This window comes from Aplidium turbinatum, chromosome 18, assembly GCF_918807975.1.
Source record: "Aplidium turbinatum chromosome 18, kaAplTurb1.1, whole genome shotgun sequence".
Taxonomy (NCBI): domain Eukaryota; kingdom Metazoa; phylum Chordata; class Ascidiacea; order Aplousobranchia; family Polyclinidae; genus Aplidium; species Aplidium turbinatum.
The window spans coordinates 14,527,063-14,541,560 of NC_137489.1; the positions used below are offsets into that span (position 1 = coordinate 14,527,063).

Consider the following 14,498-nt stretch of genomic DNA (forward strand, 5'->3'; position numbering starts at 1 on the left):
CTCAATGGTTAGGTCTAAACCCCACTCATCTAAAGCTTCGATGATTTCAACTATAAAAGAAGCGATATTACAACATTCTCTAAATAAACAGAAGACGTTGTCTATTCTATGTGAGCAAACAGTTCAATTTAATAGTTCAAACATTTTTCGCTAAATTTCATTTCAATTTGTTTTTCTTTGTCGGAATGCAAAAGAAACGATGTTGGATTACAGAAGGATTATCGTTGGATTTTCAAAAAATTGCCGAATAGGGAACTAACAGATAAAGACTGTAGCCCAATAGGGAACTAGCCGAATCGGATCAGCCAAATCGGACTAGCCGAATCGGGCTGTAGCCGAAAAGGGTAATAGCCGAATCGGACTAGCCGAATCGGATCAGCCGAATCGGACTAGCCGAATAGTAGCAGACCCCTACCTCCAATACCTATCTGAATCTTCCTTGCAATGTATATTTATGACCTCAAAACAAGTTTAATGCAACTTCAAGCGTTACTAAAGCGTGAAACAATATCACGAAAAGTGTGCATCCGAGAATGTAGAAAGATACGCTGCTAAAACTAAACTGATACCGACTCAGCACTCACAGTGTGTAACTCCAGCGAGGGTTTGATAGAAATTAGGCATTTCCATGTCATCAGTAAGGCTCACAGTGATGCCACTGGAGTTGACCAGCCATCGTGTCACTGATGTGATGTTTGGATAGTCCATGACCCAATTCCGAAATTGGTCGTAAGCCACGTTGTCATTCTGCAATTGAACGAAACTTTTCGATAATTGGGTTATTGAGTTAGATGGGAACAATTACAATGATATGTTTTCCGAATGTATATATAAATAGTTTTTTTTTGTAATTTCAGGTGAAATCACAACTTCATAATTCAAACCACTGTTTAACTATCAACTTCATTATTATTCTAACACATACATCTATAACATCTACAGTACCGTAACTTAAAGGAGCACTAACGTTGAAACAGAGCTTTCAAAGGCTTAGAGAAATACTGTATAATTTACTGGGATTTATTCAGCGCAAGTACAAGAAAAAAACCATTGTTCTGTAAAAAGTTTTTAATATGTAGGCCTACAAAGTTTCATTGCAACTGCAAGGCACAATACAGTGAGGTCCGATAAAATTAGACCACCTTTAAAAAGAAGTGTTCATAAATAATTCACAAAAGAAATCCTATTCCGTTCAATATCAGTTTATGTTCTTGGAAATCCAACTGGACTTCAATTAGATGCATTTCAATAAATCAATTATTAAAATGAGTGAAAGTCGGTCACCGATGGAAGGACATAAAAGTGGTGATACTACACAATTTTAATGCAAAAGCTAGAAATAAATGACATGCCACACTTAATTAAAGACGAGAGGTTAACAACTACTTAAGAACTAGTGACAACACAAATTTCCCAAACATGGGAGTGAAGTTACACAACGCTGGCTGCTGCTGCAAACCTTGTATGTACTGAATGATACGGTAGCCTATTGTTTGAACACGTAAGGCAAAACCAATGAACTTTATTGCAAAAGCTTTTACATTGAAACACGCTTTCACTTACAAAACGCCATTTTAGTCCGGTGTCATAATAAAATAAAAAATGGCTGTGTGGCCCAAGTAGTTAGCAGTAACCCAACTCATTCCATCTGATTTACTATACCACAGCGTTTCGGTTGTTTTCTCATACAGAATGCTTTCTTTCAGGTAAATAGAGAACGTAATAGATGTCGAAGTATTCCTGGATTTACTTTGCAAGTTTACTAAAAGTAAATTTATAACGCTGGCCATATCGAAATAATTTGTAAAAGTATTCTTCTTAACCATAATGACATGCAGACTAGGCTGTAATCATAGGAATTTTCCCATAAAGTTTCGAATGACCAACGACAAATTATGATACTTACTTGTTTAAACAATCTGTGTGCTTCATGTGGCAGGGCAGTTTTCTCACAAGCAAGCACCATGTTGGACATGCTTCTACTCGTAACAGAAGAATTGTGATCATCGCAGTACACCGCATATATTACTGAAATAAAATACAGTTTGGTATAACAAACAAAAAAAGCCATAAACACTTGCATCATTGAAACTACAAGTTTTAGTTAATAGCATTTGCGATTTATATATATACCTGTTTTTACAAATGTAGATATAACAGCCCTTTCTCGAATCGTTCTGCTTGAAAAAATGTCACACTCTGTAAAAATGACCACAACAGCAAAATAAAGCTTTGTTTGTATATAATTGATGAAAAAGATGAAATGAAAAAAAAATGAAATAAACATGAAAAAGACATTGACAACACGCAATATTAACATTAACACTCGAAAACAAATTATGAAATGCTATATATGGACTACGTTACTTTACAATGCAGAAACATGGACACTATCATCACAAATGGTTAAACGACTTGAGGCATTTGAAATGTGGATTTATAGAAGAATGCTTAAAATTTCATGGAAGGATAAAATCACAAAGATAGACTATCTAGAATACAAACCAACATGGAAATTCTACAAACAATTAAATCAAGAAAATTGAAATATTTTGGCCACATGATTCGCAATAACTCTATTCAAAGACAACTAGCCTACTAGAAGGAAAAATGAACGGCAAACGAAATTAGGGACAGACCACCAAGAGTTTGGACTAATGATATTTTGAAAACTGGTCAGAGCTTAATTACAAAACTGCAGTAAAAAATTTCACAACAGAGAAACTTGGCACCTCATTGCCTCCTACCCTCGACAAGAGGAAGGAACTTAATGATGATGATTGACACAAAACTCTTTGTTTAACAATGCCAAACAGATGCAAATAAAGCTGAAAATTGAATGAGGCTGTTCACCAGACATTAAATTAAATAATAGGAGATGTTCTACTGGTGCAAATTGAGCTAAACTATCACAAGATGTATACAGTGACAATATGCTTTTATTCCGACGTTTCGTCAATTCAGATGCAAATACGTCAGACGTTTCGTCGTCCGACGTTTCGTCAGATGCAAATAAAGTTTTGTCAATCAAAATGGCGCATATCACAAATAAACCTCTTCCACATCAGTTGCAAATCTTTTGCAAATGATGAGCTTGTTCCGACTAATTTGCTCACAATATTTAGCAGATTTCCTAGATCTTAACTAGGGCCTAGTTTTAAAAACATGCAGTGTTTTTAAACGGTCTTAATAAGATGTCATATGTAAACACACTTTAACAAATGCTATGTAGGCAAAGTTGCTGTAATATCTCAATATTTGATTTTTATTGAAAAGAAAATACTGACTACATATTGTAAATGTACATTATACAGTTTATGACTAAAGAATATCAGCTTACCATGCGCAAGAGTAATACAAGCAAATGAAGCTTTCAGTCACTAAATAACTGGCATACTAACATAAAACTGGAAAATGGTCACATAAACAGCAAAAGTACCAGTGCGTGTGGCTTTAATCTGAACCTGGACTGGTTAAAACCAACTGATACCTGTGTATTACATGTTAGGAATGAGACAGGTTACAAAATGCTAAATCCACAATAAATTTATTTTTTTTTTGCTTACTAAAGATACCTTGTTTAGGAGGAAAACTGCAGATACAGCAGCTAGCAGTATTCTACATAAGTCTCAATTTGTGGTTATTAGTTATATAGACTGGACAGGCAATCAGACTTACATTTACAATATATATAATTCAAAAACTTACATTTCAATCGCTCTTCACGTCTTCCTCGTGTTAAAACAACTAACGAAACAAGAAGATCACGAAATGTCATTCCTCTGGTGTGTGAAGACATTATTGCAAATATGCGCTAAAAAATACATTTTTCAGTTGACTAGCTTTAATGACTAGTGACCTGGGTTTTTTTTTTTCGCTGAGACTTTTCGGTCATTTGTCCGAAATGACTTGAAAAAATTTGGTCTTTTTTATTTATTTTGGTCATTTTTGGTCATATATATATAATCAATTGACTAACTGCAGACAGTGCACACCGTTTCGACCTTCCGGTCTCATTGACTATATATATACGCCAATTGAGCACTTTACTGGAGGCACCTTGCTATGCATTGCGCAAAGCTCACTGCTTGCAGTTTGAGCACTTTGGCAAGGTTGGCAGTAGTACCATTTTTGGTTACTGATTAGGTACCACAAATGGGAAAATGTCACATGGAGATATATATAGTTTCATTTTTAACCTTAATTCTAATCAGTTAGTGTTAAACTGTTTTATTTGCATCAACAGCGCACGGGTACAAATAATTGACACGACGAGAGAGCACAAACAAACATAGCCAGGTCGAAGACTTTAAGAAACCGGCCTGCCACACCCCGCGGCGTGATTTATGGGGTGACGATGCACCCGGAGGGTTAAGTCCACCAGCTTAGGTCGCGAGGGCCAGGCTGGGGAGTCGAGGTACCTGTGGAGGGAGAGTGTGGATCGAAAAACTATATGGCCCGTCCGCAAATTTAGAATGGCGGAGCGGGCCAGGGAGACAGGCTCTTTCTGCATAGCCCAGAAAGAAGCCCTGCGACGAACCGGGCGACCCGTCGTGTGTGGACGCTGGAACCGGCAGTAATTGACCGCCGGGCAGCGCCCACGTCTCCTTCACGCGTCCTCGCGCAGGTACTTTGACTCTTATACCCGGTCTGCCAGTAGGCAGAGCGGATAAAATTGGGGTCTCCCACGAGGAAGAGAGTCGAACCATTTAAGGATAATTTGGCTCTCGTGGCAGACGAATATTCAATAAAAATGTGGAGCAGAGGCTCGATGAATCAATATACTGTAATCAAAAAAAAAAAAAAATATATATATATATAGGTGGGAGTGTAATTAATACTCACTGGAGAAGAGTAAGCTTTCATTCGGCGAGCACGGATGTGCACTGGCCAGACGTTGAGGCAGGTTCGCCCAGCTGGGTCGGGGAGGCTAGCGATCGAAACCAGAGGCACTGATAGGCTGCATTACCGGTAAAAATAGAAAATTGGGGTAGAAGTTTTGAGGCTGCATCGAGTTGATCAGGGGATCGTGTTGATCAATGCATTGAAAGCGGAGCGATGTTGATCCGAGCGGGCAAGAACAGCGTTACAAGGTGAAAGCAGCGTATGACAGTTCGAAACAATTGATTGATTAGTACATAGAGAATCTAGTGAGGATTGAAATTGCTTAATTGCTATTAAACCAGTCTCAAGTCACAATGTACATGAGGTATTTTATTTCCTTCCTTTTTACTTTATCTTGCTACACAGTACGGTCGTAGATCATCTTTGAAGAAGTTTAGACAGCCAAGGGCGTAACAACCCACCTTTAACCCGTCCCTCTCACTCATCTGCAACGGCCTGATGCCGGAAGAGTGATTGCAGCGGGAGATCTTTAACCGTACCTCTCCGTTGTCCCACTCGCTCTGGGATGACAGGATTGCAGCGGCCCATTCCAAGACGACTCTGGGGTCAGCGAAAGCTAACCTCTCTCTGGCCGCTCCTCTCTGGCATCTCCGCCAAATGAGGTGTCAGACTGCAGTGGCCCGTTTCCCACAAGCAGGTGCCCTTCTTGAAGCGGGCAACAAGAAGATACACACACATAAACAATTACAAATAAAATTAAAATTAACTCTTTATCAAAACGCGCTAGTTCTTGAGCTTGACCCGCCATCTCCTAGTCTGCTCCAAGATCAGCAAGAGGAAAGTCGAGACAGGCAGATCAGCTTGAGGCAGCCACTAACCAAATATTTACATCCACAGATTACCATCTACCGCGGTGGGTCCCTTCGGTCGTAGTGAGTCCCTCGCCTCCCTGGTAGGTATCTTCCATGTAAGTATGGTGTGCCTGCTGAGTGTTTGGGTGTGTGGACGGCTCCCGGAGCGGACGCACTAATGATGAGACAGGAAACAAATCCATTTCATATGGACAATTTGTAAACCTGCAAGATGTAGTGGTATCCATCTTGAACTCTGAGCGTTGCGCGAAAAAAAAAAAAAAAAAAAAAATTAAATTAATTAATTCGTAGACTTGTGCCTCTATTGCAATAATAAATCCACTCGAAAATCCTTTTTTTACCCAATTTAAACACCCTTGTTCAGTTAATTTTCGAAATCTCGGCATTCAAACTCCTGCATTGGTAATCTAGTGTTGCCAGTTGTCTGCCAAATCTTCCTTTTCTTGCATCTGAAACACGCATCTTCCATAACTTCCTTTCTCCTTGAAGTGTTCACTTGAATCATAACCTTATCTTGTTAATATTCTATACCGTATAATTTGAACAATAATCCTCTCTTTATCTTTAAAGTCTTTTAAACAATTATTAATATCGATCCTAACTAATCGTACTTCAAATCAAAGGGTCACTCTATTTGTTGGTTTAAGTTTTCAGTAGTGACGTCACAATTGACTTTTTAGTCAATTGTTCTCAAAGCATTTTTTAACCTCCTAGCTCATCAAACTTATTTGCAGTACCGTAATTAACTGATATTCAAAGCCTAATTCTAATTGCATTTAGTAACGTTGAGTCTATGTAAAAAAAAATAATTATCAAATTTTAAGTAGTAACCTCTGATTCAACCCTCTTGTAACCCGCCAGTAGTTCTTTGTTTTTGTAATCCGTTACTTTCAATTTCTAAACTTTGAGCTGTCGCTGTAAACTCCGAAACATCTTAAACTTAACCAACTTTTTATATATTATATTTATACATTTTCTACTGAATATGTCACGCCATTTAAGTCGCACAGGTTCAAAGACTTTTCAAGATAACCTGGCCGGTGTTGATTTTACCTCCCCGTCTGCTGAGTCCACTAGTTTAGGCTGGCCGACGAGGAAGCAGGTTCCTGTGAGTGGGCACTCAGTCCCACTCAACCCAGATGGTGAAGCCTCACCGGTAGACTCTATTGCTTTCACGAACTCGTTGCTTCGTCGTGGCGACGAGTGTCCGATCCGTGATCCCACACCACACAGTGGCTTACCTGTCGCATGCCACGAGTCAGCTCCACTATATCTGAGGTCGAATAGACTGCAGTCCGTCTGCCCTATTCGCCTCACCCTCCCCAATCTATTCCCCCTTCTCTGTCCTTTCTCCACTTGCAGGAGGGCATCTCGACCTTACCGAGATGTGCAGGCGTATCAGGACCATATGCGAGCATTCCATGGTTCGCGCGCCGAGTTCCTGATCACCTGTAGCAGGTGCTGCCGTGTTCTCCCTCGAGCTTACAAGCTGGATGGGGCCTTAGAGCACTGGCGATCCTGCCCCAAGGGCCTTCAATTGCCAACCTGCCTTCCCTGGCCGAGCAATGACCCGACGCCGTCGGAGAGCCAAACCAGGCCTCCTATGATGACCAAGCCTGGGCCTTCCTACGCCTCTGTTGTTAGGCATGGAAGGCGCCGGCCCTCGACTGCAGGCGCATCGGTCGAGGGGTCATCCCTTCCTTCCTCTTCCTCTGTCATCCGCTCTCAAGTCTTCTGGCACCAAGACCTGGAAAGCACTTCCACTTTGCCCCCCCCACCTGACTTTATACCAGAACTTTTCCGTACTGTTCTATCCCATTCAGGCAAGACTTCGCTCAGCCCAGCTGATGCTGACAGCTTGCCTGATCTAGATGTGCTGTTTCTTCCTCGCCTGTCTTCGGCCGGACCTGGGTCGGAAAGTGGGGACTCTTCCGACTCGTCCGACTCGTCGAACAGCAAATCTCTTTCCTCTTCCTCCACTTCCTCGCCTGATAGCCCAACCACGGACGGTTACGGCCCTACTGTCAGTGCGAATCCTTTTCTATATGCACCTCTACGCAAGCCGACCTCCACCGGAGCCGTGGCAGTGGACTCGCTCGGTTTATCCAAGCCGGCTTCGCGCCCATCTTCTCTGCCTCGGACGGCTACCACCGGAGCTGAAGCTGGGGACTCAATCAGCTCTTCCAAGCCGCCCATGCAGACCTCTTCTTCCAAGTCTCTCCAACACTACCCATCTCACTCCTCCTTATCTTTTAATCCTGTTTCCATCTGTCCTATACAATCTTGTACCTCGACGCTGTCTGCCGAAGCCCGACCCTTTACCCCACCTACCCAAACCACCCACAATGAATTCCATTCCACTATCTCTTCCCAAACCTTGACTCGACCCCGAAGCGACACCATGGCATGCAACCAAGCCACGCATGACCCCGGACTCCCACAGACTACCCCAGGGATATCCATCACACCCAACACTCAACGATCCATCCAAGACCCTGTTGAACCGGTCAGGGAAAGTAAGACGAAGAGCTCCAGGCGGGCTCTTTGCAGTTTAGTGAACCTTACTTTAGCGGGTGGCATAAATTTCGACCAGTTCTGCATTGAATTGGAAGAGTGGACCGCTGGCACTTCGCCGCCCAAGAGGACACGTCCTCGCAAACCACGCTTCAATCGTGGCGCCCGGGCTCGCGCGGCTCGCCGTCGTTAGAACGGGGGTTCTCCTCGGTCGGACGGCGGGGGTTCGCGCGGGAACGGAGCCCGATATCGTAGGGGAGTGGAGTTGCGAGCCGCCTTCTCGCGGGACGCGAAGGGAACGGTCCGTCGGATCGTTGAAGGAAAAAACTGCGACCTTCACTGCGAAATTCCCCCTCAAGAAATTGAGGAGAGATTTCGACGTGACATGGCCGCTCCTAAAGCTGGGAGTTGCTCGCAGATACCTGAGTGGATGAACGCCCACCGTTACGAGTATGGCAATGTAAACCTCTCCCTCATCGATGACGGTGAAGGTCCCATTACGGCCCGGGAGGTGGAGGCGGTCCTCCAGTCGCTTGATGTCGGTTCCGCCCCTGGTTCTGACGGATTGTCCTACGGTTTCTGGAAGACCCTGGACCCAAGAGGGGGACTCTTGGCCAGCCTTTTCGAGACCTGCCGGATCAACCGTCGTGTACCGGACCAGTGGAGAACCAGCAGGATCACACTCATATGCAAAGACCCTGAGGGTGATCTGCACGACGTCAGCAACTGGCGGCCCATCTCCATCTGCCGAAACATATATAAGATTTACGCCGCCGTATTGGCCCGACGCCTGCAGCGATGGGCGGTGGAGGGGAATGTTATCAGCCGAGAGCAAAAGGGATTCATGCCCACGGAGGGCGTCTACGAGCATGTGTTCATGCTCGACACCATCCTCTCGGATGCACAGTCACGCAAAAGGCCTGTGTCGGTTGCGTTTCTGGACATTCGAAACGCCTTTGGCAGTGTCCGGCACGAATGCATAGCCGAGGTCCTGCGTCATTTCGACGCCCCCACAGACCTTATTGAGTGCATCTCCGACATATACGTCGCTAACACCTGCACCGTCCGCTGTGGCAATGGTGAAACCGACCGTATCCCTGTGGGGCGGGGAGTCCGTCAGGGCTGCCCGTTGTCTGGGCTGCTATTCAATTTGGTCATCGAGGTGCTCCTCAGGGGCGTCCGTGACAAAACGGATTGCGGCTACAACCTTCCTGCTAAAGAAGACATTAAAGTACGTTGTATGGCATATGCGGACGACATCTGTCTCGTTTCTTCCGATCGCGAGCAGATGATCTCCCTCTTATCTACTACTGATCCCTTCTCTTCCTGGTCCGGGCTACGGTTCAACCCACGCAAGTGTGGCACCTTATCCTATAGGAAAGCGTCGGCGTCCCGTCTGCGGGTCGACTCGGAACCTTTCTCCCTAGCCGGGGAGGAAATCCGAGTCATCCCCAAAGGCGAAACGTACAAGTATCTTGGCGCTCGAACCGGTTACGCCTCGGATGCGTCCCTTACCCAACCTTTCATCTCCACCCTGGAGAAACACATTTCCTCTTTAATGAAATCTTTCCTTACTCCAAGCCAGAAACTTCTGGCACTTAATTCTATCATTCTTCCGTCCGCGTCATACCATCTGCGAGTGCGGCGCTTCAGACAGTATGAGCTTCTGAAGCTCGATCGATTGGTATTGCAGTGTTTGAAGGTGGCGTGGCGTCTTCCCAGGTGGGCGTGCAGCGCTTTCTTTTACTGTAAGCCTGCATTGGGGGGCTTTGGTGTGTTGAATCTGTGTCGCGAAAGCGACACGCTTTCGATAGCCCAGGCCTTCAAGATGCTGACGTCTCCTGACGACCGTGTCTCTGCCATCGCTTTCGGGCAGCTTAGGCGTTGTGCCAGTCTGAGGTTCGGCACTCCAGATCCTACCCCGTGCCAGCTAGCCAGTTACTTGAATAAGGACCCCCCACCTGAAGGTGCCCGTTCTCGACCGTGCCCAACAGGCGAAAGCTTGTGGGGCCGCGTCCCGGCGGCTACCCGTCGTCTAAATGTACGTTGGTCCGCACGCCCGGATGGCGGTCTCGAGTTGACCGCGAGGAGCTCCAAAATCACCCCTCCCATAAGAAAAAAAGTGGTTCCGACCCTCCACCAACACAATGACTTGTGGTGGAGGAGACAGTGGGAATCCAAACCTGACCAAGGCAAGACGGTCAGTGCCCACTGTCTGTCCGGATTTTCGAATTCTTGGACTCGGCGCCCGGAGCTCCTGGATCACGCGAACCGTGCATTTGCTTATAAAGCCCGCCTAAACCTACTTCCCTTGAAATCAAAACCAAGCCATGGCCACCCATATAAACCTGCCATATGTCGCGCGTGTGGGAAAGCGGAAGAGACTCTCCCTCATATATTGAACCACTGCCCTACCGTGATGCCTGTTGTCACGGAACGACACAATTCAGTATTGTGGGAGATCGTGAAGCATGTACCTGCCGAATGGCAACCCTTGCTTACCATAGATAGTACGGTTCCACAACACGTGGAAGCGGGCGGTGCTGATCTGCGCCCTGACATTGTCCTGCAACGCCCTGACGGTGTCACGGTTGTATGTGACGTCACTTGCCCGTTCGACTACGGCGCGGATTCCCTTCGAAAAGCCGCCGACAGGAAACACGACAAGTACGGCGAGTTATGTGTAAACATATTGGAAGACAGGAAGCGCCCTTGCAGGGACGTCCTGTCACTTCCGTTCGTCGTAGGCTCCCTCGGGAGCTATGCTCCGTTGAGCTCTCGGGCTTTGGCGGCCTTGGGTGTTCCTGCTCGTGGGGTAGCAGAGGTGGCTAGAAAAGTGGCCTCCCTCTCAATCGAAGGTTCCCTCCGTGTCTGGAAAGCTTGGAACGCCGGGCTCACTCGTGGAGGGGCTACGTCATAGAAAAGACGATTCCAGCGATCAGAAGCTCAATTCCCCAACAGCAGAAGCTATGCAGTAAGCATCCGAGCGCGCAAGACAGCAAACCTCAAAACCCGCCAGTAATTGTGTGACGTCATAGTATGTTAAATCCATTGTTTCATTATCAATTTACCTGTAAACAATTGTCGTTTCATCAGCATGCTGCAGCTCAATGAAGAATACAATCATCATCAATAAAATAAAATAGCAATATATGAATTAAGTATATATTGCATATCGTGAATGGACTCATATCATCATCAATGACGTAATATCATTAACAACACTGGATCTGTATTTTCTAATTTCAATATTTTAGATTATCACACACTACCTTCTCCCGATATGCTGCTCTTTCCCGCTCGGATCAACCTTGCGTTGCTTTTAACTCATCGATAATCATGATTTCCCGATCAACTCGATGCAACCTCCAAAGTTTCATCTCACTATTCTATATTTTTCCTGGTAACGTAGCCTAGTCATATCTACGCTTCGATCGCTAGTCCCCCCGACCCATCTGGGCGAACCTGCCTCAACGTCTGGCCAGTGCACACCCGTGCTCGTTGGTTCAACGTCAACACTTTTTCGGTAGGTAAAGCATACAATATATTCCCACTTACCATCTTTTTTTTACACCAATTAATTGAGCCTTTGCTCCAGATTTTATATAATTTTCGTCTCCCACGAGTATTCAAATCGTCCTTGTAGCTAAGCTTCTCTTCCTCGTGGGAGACCCCAAAGTTTATCCGCTCTGCCTACGGGCAGACCGGGTATAGGAGTCAAACGTACCTGTGTTACGGTCACGTGATGGAGACGTGGGCGCTGCCTGGCTTTATAAAACTTCTGTCGCCCGGCCCGTCGTGAGCTGACCTTTTTGCGTTTGCAGAAAGCAAATCCCGTCTCCCTGGCCCGTTCCGCCATTCTAACTTTTGCGGACGAGTCACACAAAAATCTCGATCCACACTTTCCTTCCACAGGTACCTAGACTCCCCAGCCTGGCCCCCGCAACCTAAGCTGGTGGACTTCCCTTCCGGGTGCATCGCCACCCCATAATCACGCCGCTCCCCGCCTCCACGGGGCGTGGCAGGCCGGTTCTTTAAAGTCTCTGACCTGGCTATGTTTATTGTGTTCTTCTCGCCGTGTCAATTATTTTGTACTCGTGCGTCGTTGACCAAAATAAAACAGTTCATCATCTGCACTGATGAGACCGGGAGGTCGAAACGGTGTGCACTGTCTGCAGTTATATATATATATATATTTTTTCGGACATTTTGACCAAATTGACTATATTTGTTTTGGACATTTTGCTAAAAAATCGGTCAATGACCGATTAATGACCGAAAAAAAAACCCAGCTAGTGACTGAACAAATGTTAAAAGTTTGTACAATCTAGGCTCCCACCAGGCGCTTTCAGTCATTGCACAAATATCCAAGGCAAAAACCGTTAACATGCAGCACAAAAGAGCAACAATTGTTTGCAACATAAGTGGTATTTCAAGTCTGAAACACAACTTTGCAAAGTGCTCATACATATTTTATATTATGAGGGCTGCAGGACATCAGTGCTTTATATTAACCGATGGTAACCAAAAATAGAGGTTCTTGTGCTATGTAATGTGTATTACAATAGGCAACAGTGATATATTTTACAAGTAATTTTACCTCTTTAACATTACTAACAAAACAATTCTAAATGCAAACAGAAGCCAATTGAACAACTAAATCTACCATGCAAACACAACCTCAACACTCAACAGGTCAGCCACACAAGTGTGCGAATAATGGCAAACTTCAGTTAACAAATATAAAGATTTTGAAACATACTAATTGTAAATGTAATAGGTATATACTAGGTAGCTACACACATTGCATTTAAACAACACCAACTTGCTCAATTGCTAAATAATAAATGTTGATGTTCGATAATCGATATGTATATACAATATTTATGATACTACTGAGAGAACGTTTATCAAAAATTATTTTAAAATAGGAGTAAGTTATCCACTTTGCTTTTCGTAGTCTTTTCAAGATATTACCTGAGCAAGCTTTAATGGCACACTGTCACCAAGGACATCTCTTATGAAAACCATCTCTCTCATAACACCAGCAAACCCACATGCTCGTTTGTATGCCTCTTGGACTCGTTTCAACTCAGTTGTTGTAACTAAAATATAAATTAACATTAAAATAAAAAACTTTGAATAGACCTAGCAACTTGTTGAAGAATCTTTACATCTATTCAAATAGCTGCAAATTTTTGTACAATAGTTTAGATTGCAGTATCATTCACAACTGGAAAAATAGAACTGATATATATATATAAGATAAAAACAAAACAACTAAAAAATCCAAATTCTTAAAAATTACGGTGGAGATAGAGACAAAATTTTTCCACCACATAAATACAATCAGATATTTATAACAAAATATACAGCTGGTGTACAAGTCTTCGCCCTGGTAAAAAATTCTATGATGTCATAGATTAAAATTGACCAAAAAGGTAGGGTAAAGATAGTATAGGGCATAGGCCCCCACGCATATTTCTGCGTGGGAGCAACTTTTTATGCTGCATTGATACATAAAACAATAGATAAACTAGCGATCGGCAGTAGGAAAACACTTTTAAATGCAAACCGCAACAGCTTTGCAATAAATAATCACTAGAACGAGTAGCGATGCTACAATCCCACCCCAGACAAAAAAAAATCTGTCATTTTTACATTGATTTAACGTCTGCAGACGTTGAATCAATGTAAAATCACTGCATTTGCTGCCTGAGACATAGCAAAAATCTACCATTTTGCGTCGAATCAATGTCATCAGATGTTGAATGCACCCAAAAACAACATAATTTGCTACGTTGACGCAACGTGCATTTAGCTTAATGCGCTTGCAAACAGACTCGATGTCGCTTTCGTAAGTCGAAACCTCTGCAGAGAATTGTCGCGGCAGTGAATCGCTTGCTGTGAAAATAAACTTGAAGTCTCGGCCCGAAGTAACCTACAAGGACTGGTACAAACCGCATTGCGCACACGCGGCATAAGCAACACAACAATGGACTCGCACAAACTGCATGGCGCACACACGACCGTTGCCATAGAAACCCGATCAAAGGCAGAGAATATGCGCGTCTTTTGTTTCATCTGCAACACGAAAACGAGCGTATTACAGCAAATTGAAACTTGAAAGCTAGTCAGCCATAAGTTGTGATATTGTAACTATTTTCTCTCTCTCCGTAACTATTTTTCAAGGGCTGTTTTCGGATGTCAGCAACTTTTAAATTTATTCAAGGTGACGTGCTGTTGAATTGATGTAAACATGAATGA

General features: G+C 44.0%; 1 protein-coding gene across 1 annotated transcript in view; it reads right to left on the bottom strand.

Annotated features, from left to right (window-relative positions):
• The window catches only part of LOC145787318 (ubiquitin carboxyl-terminal hydrolase 32-like), a 46,323-nt gene that overhangs the window by 29,436 nt on the left and 2,389 nt on the right, over positions 1 to 14,498 (bottom strand). The window contains exons 2-5 of the mRNA XM_082599040.1: positions 13,209 to 13,336; positions 3,709 to 3,814; positions 1,907 to 2,028; positions 585 to 747 (exon numbers count right to left, since the gene is read on the bottom strand). Of these exons, the coding sequence (XP_082455166.1) occupies positions 585 to 747; positions 1,907 to 2,028; positions 3,709 to 3,814; positions 13,209 to 13,336 (519 nt within the window). The remainder of the gene's footprint in view (positions 1 to 584; positions 748 to 1,906; positions 2,029 to 3,708; positions 3,815 to 13,208; positions 13,337 to 14,498) is intronic.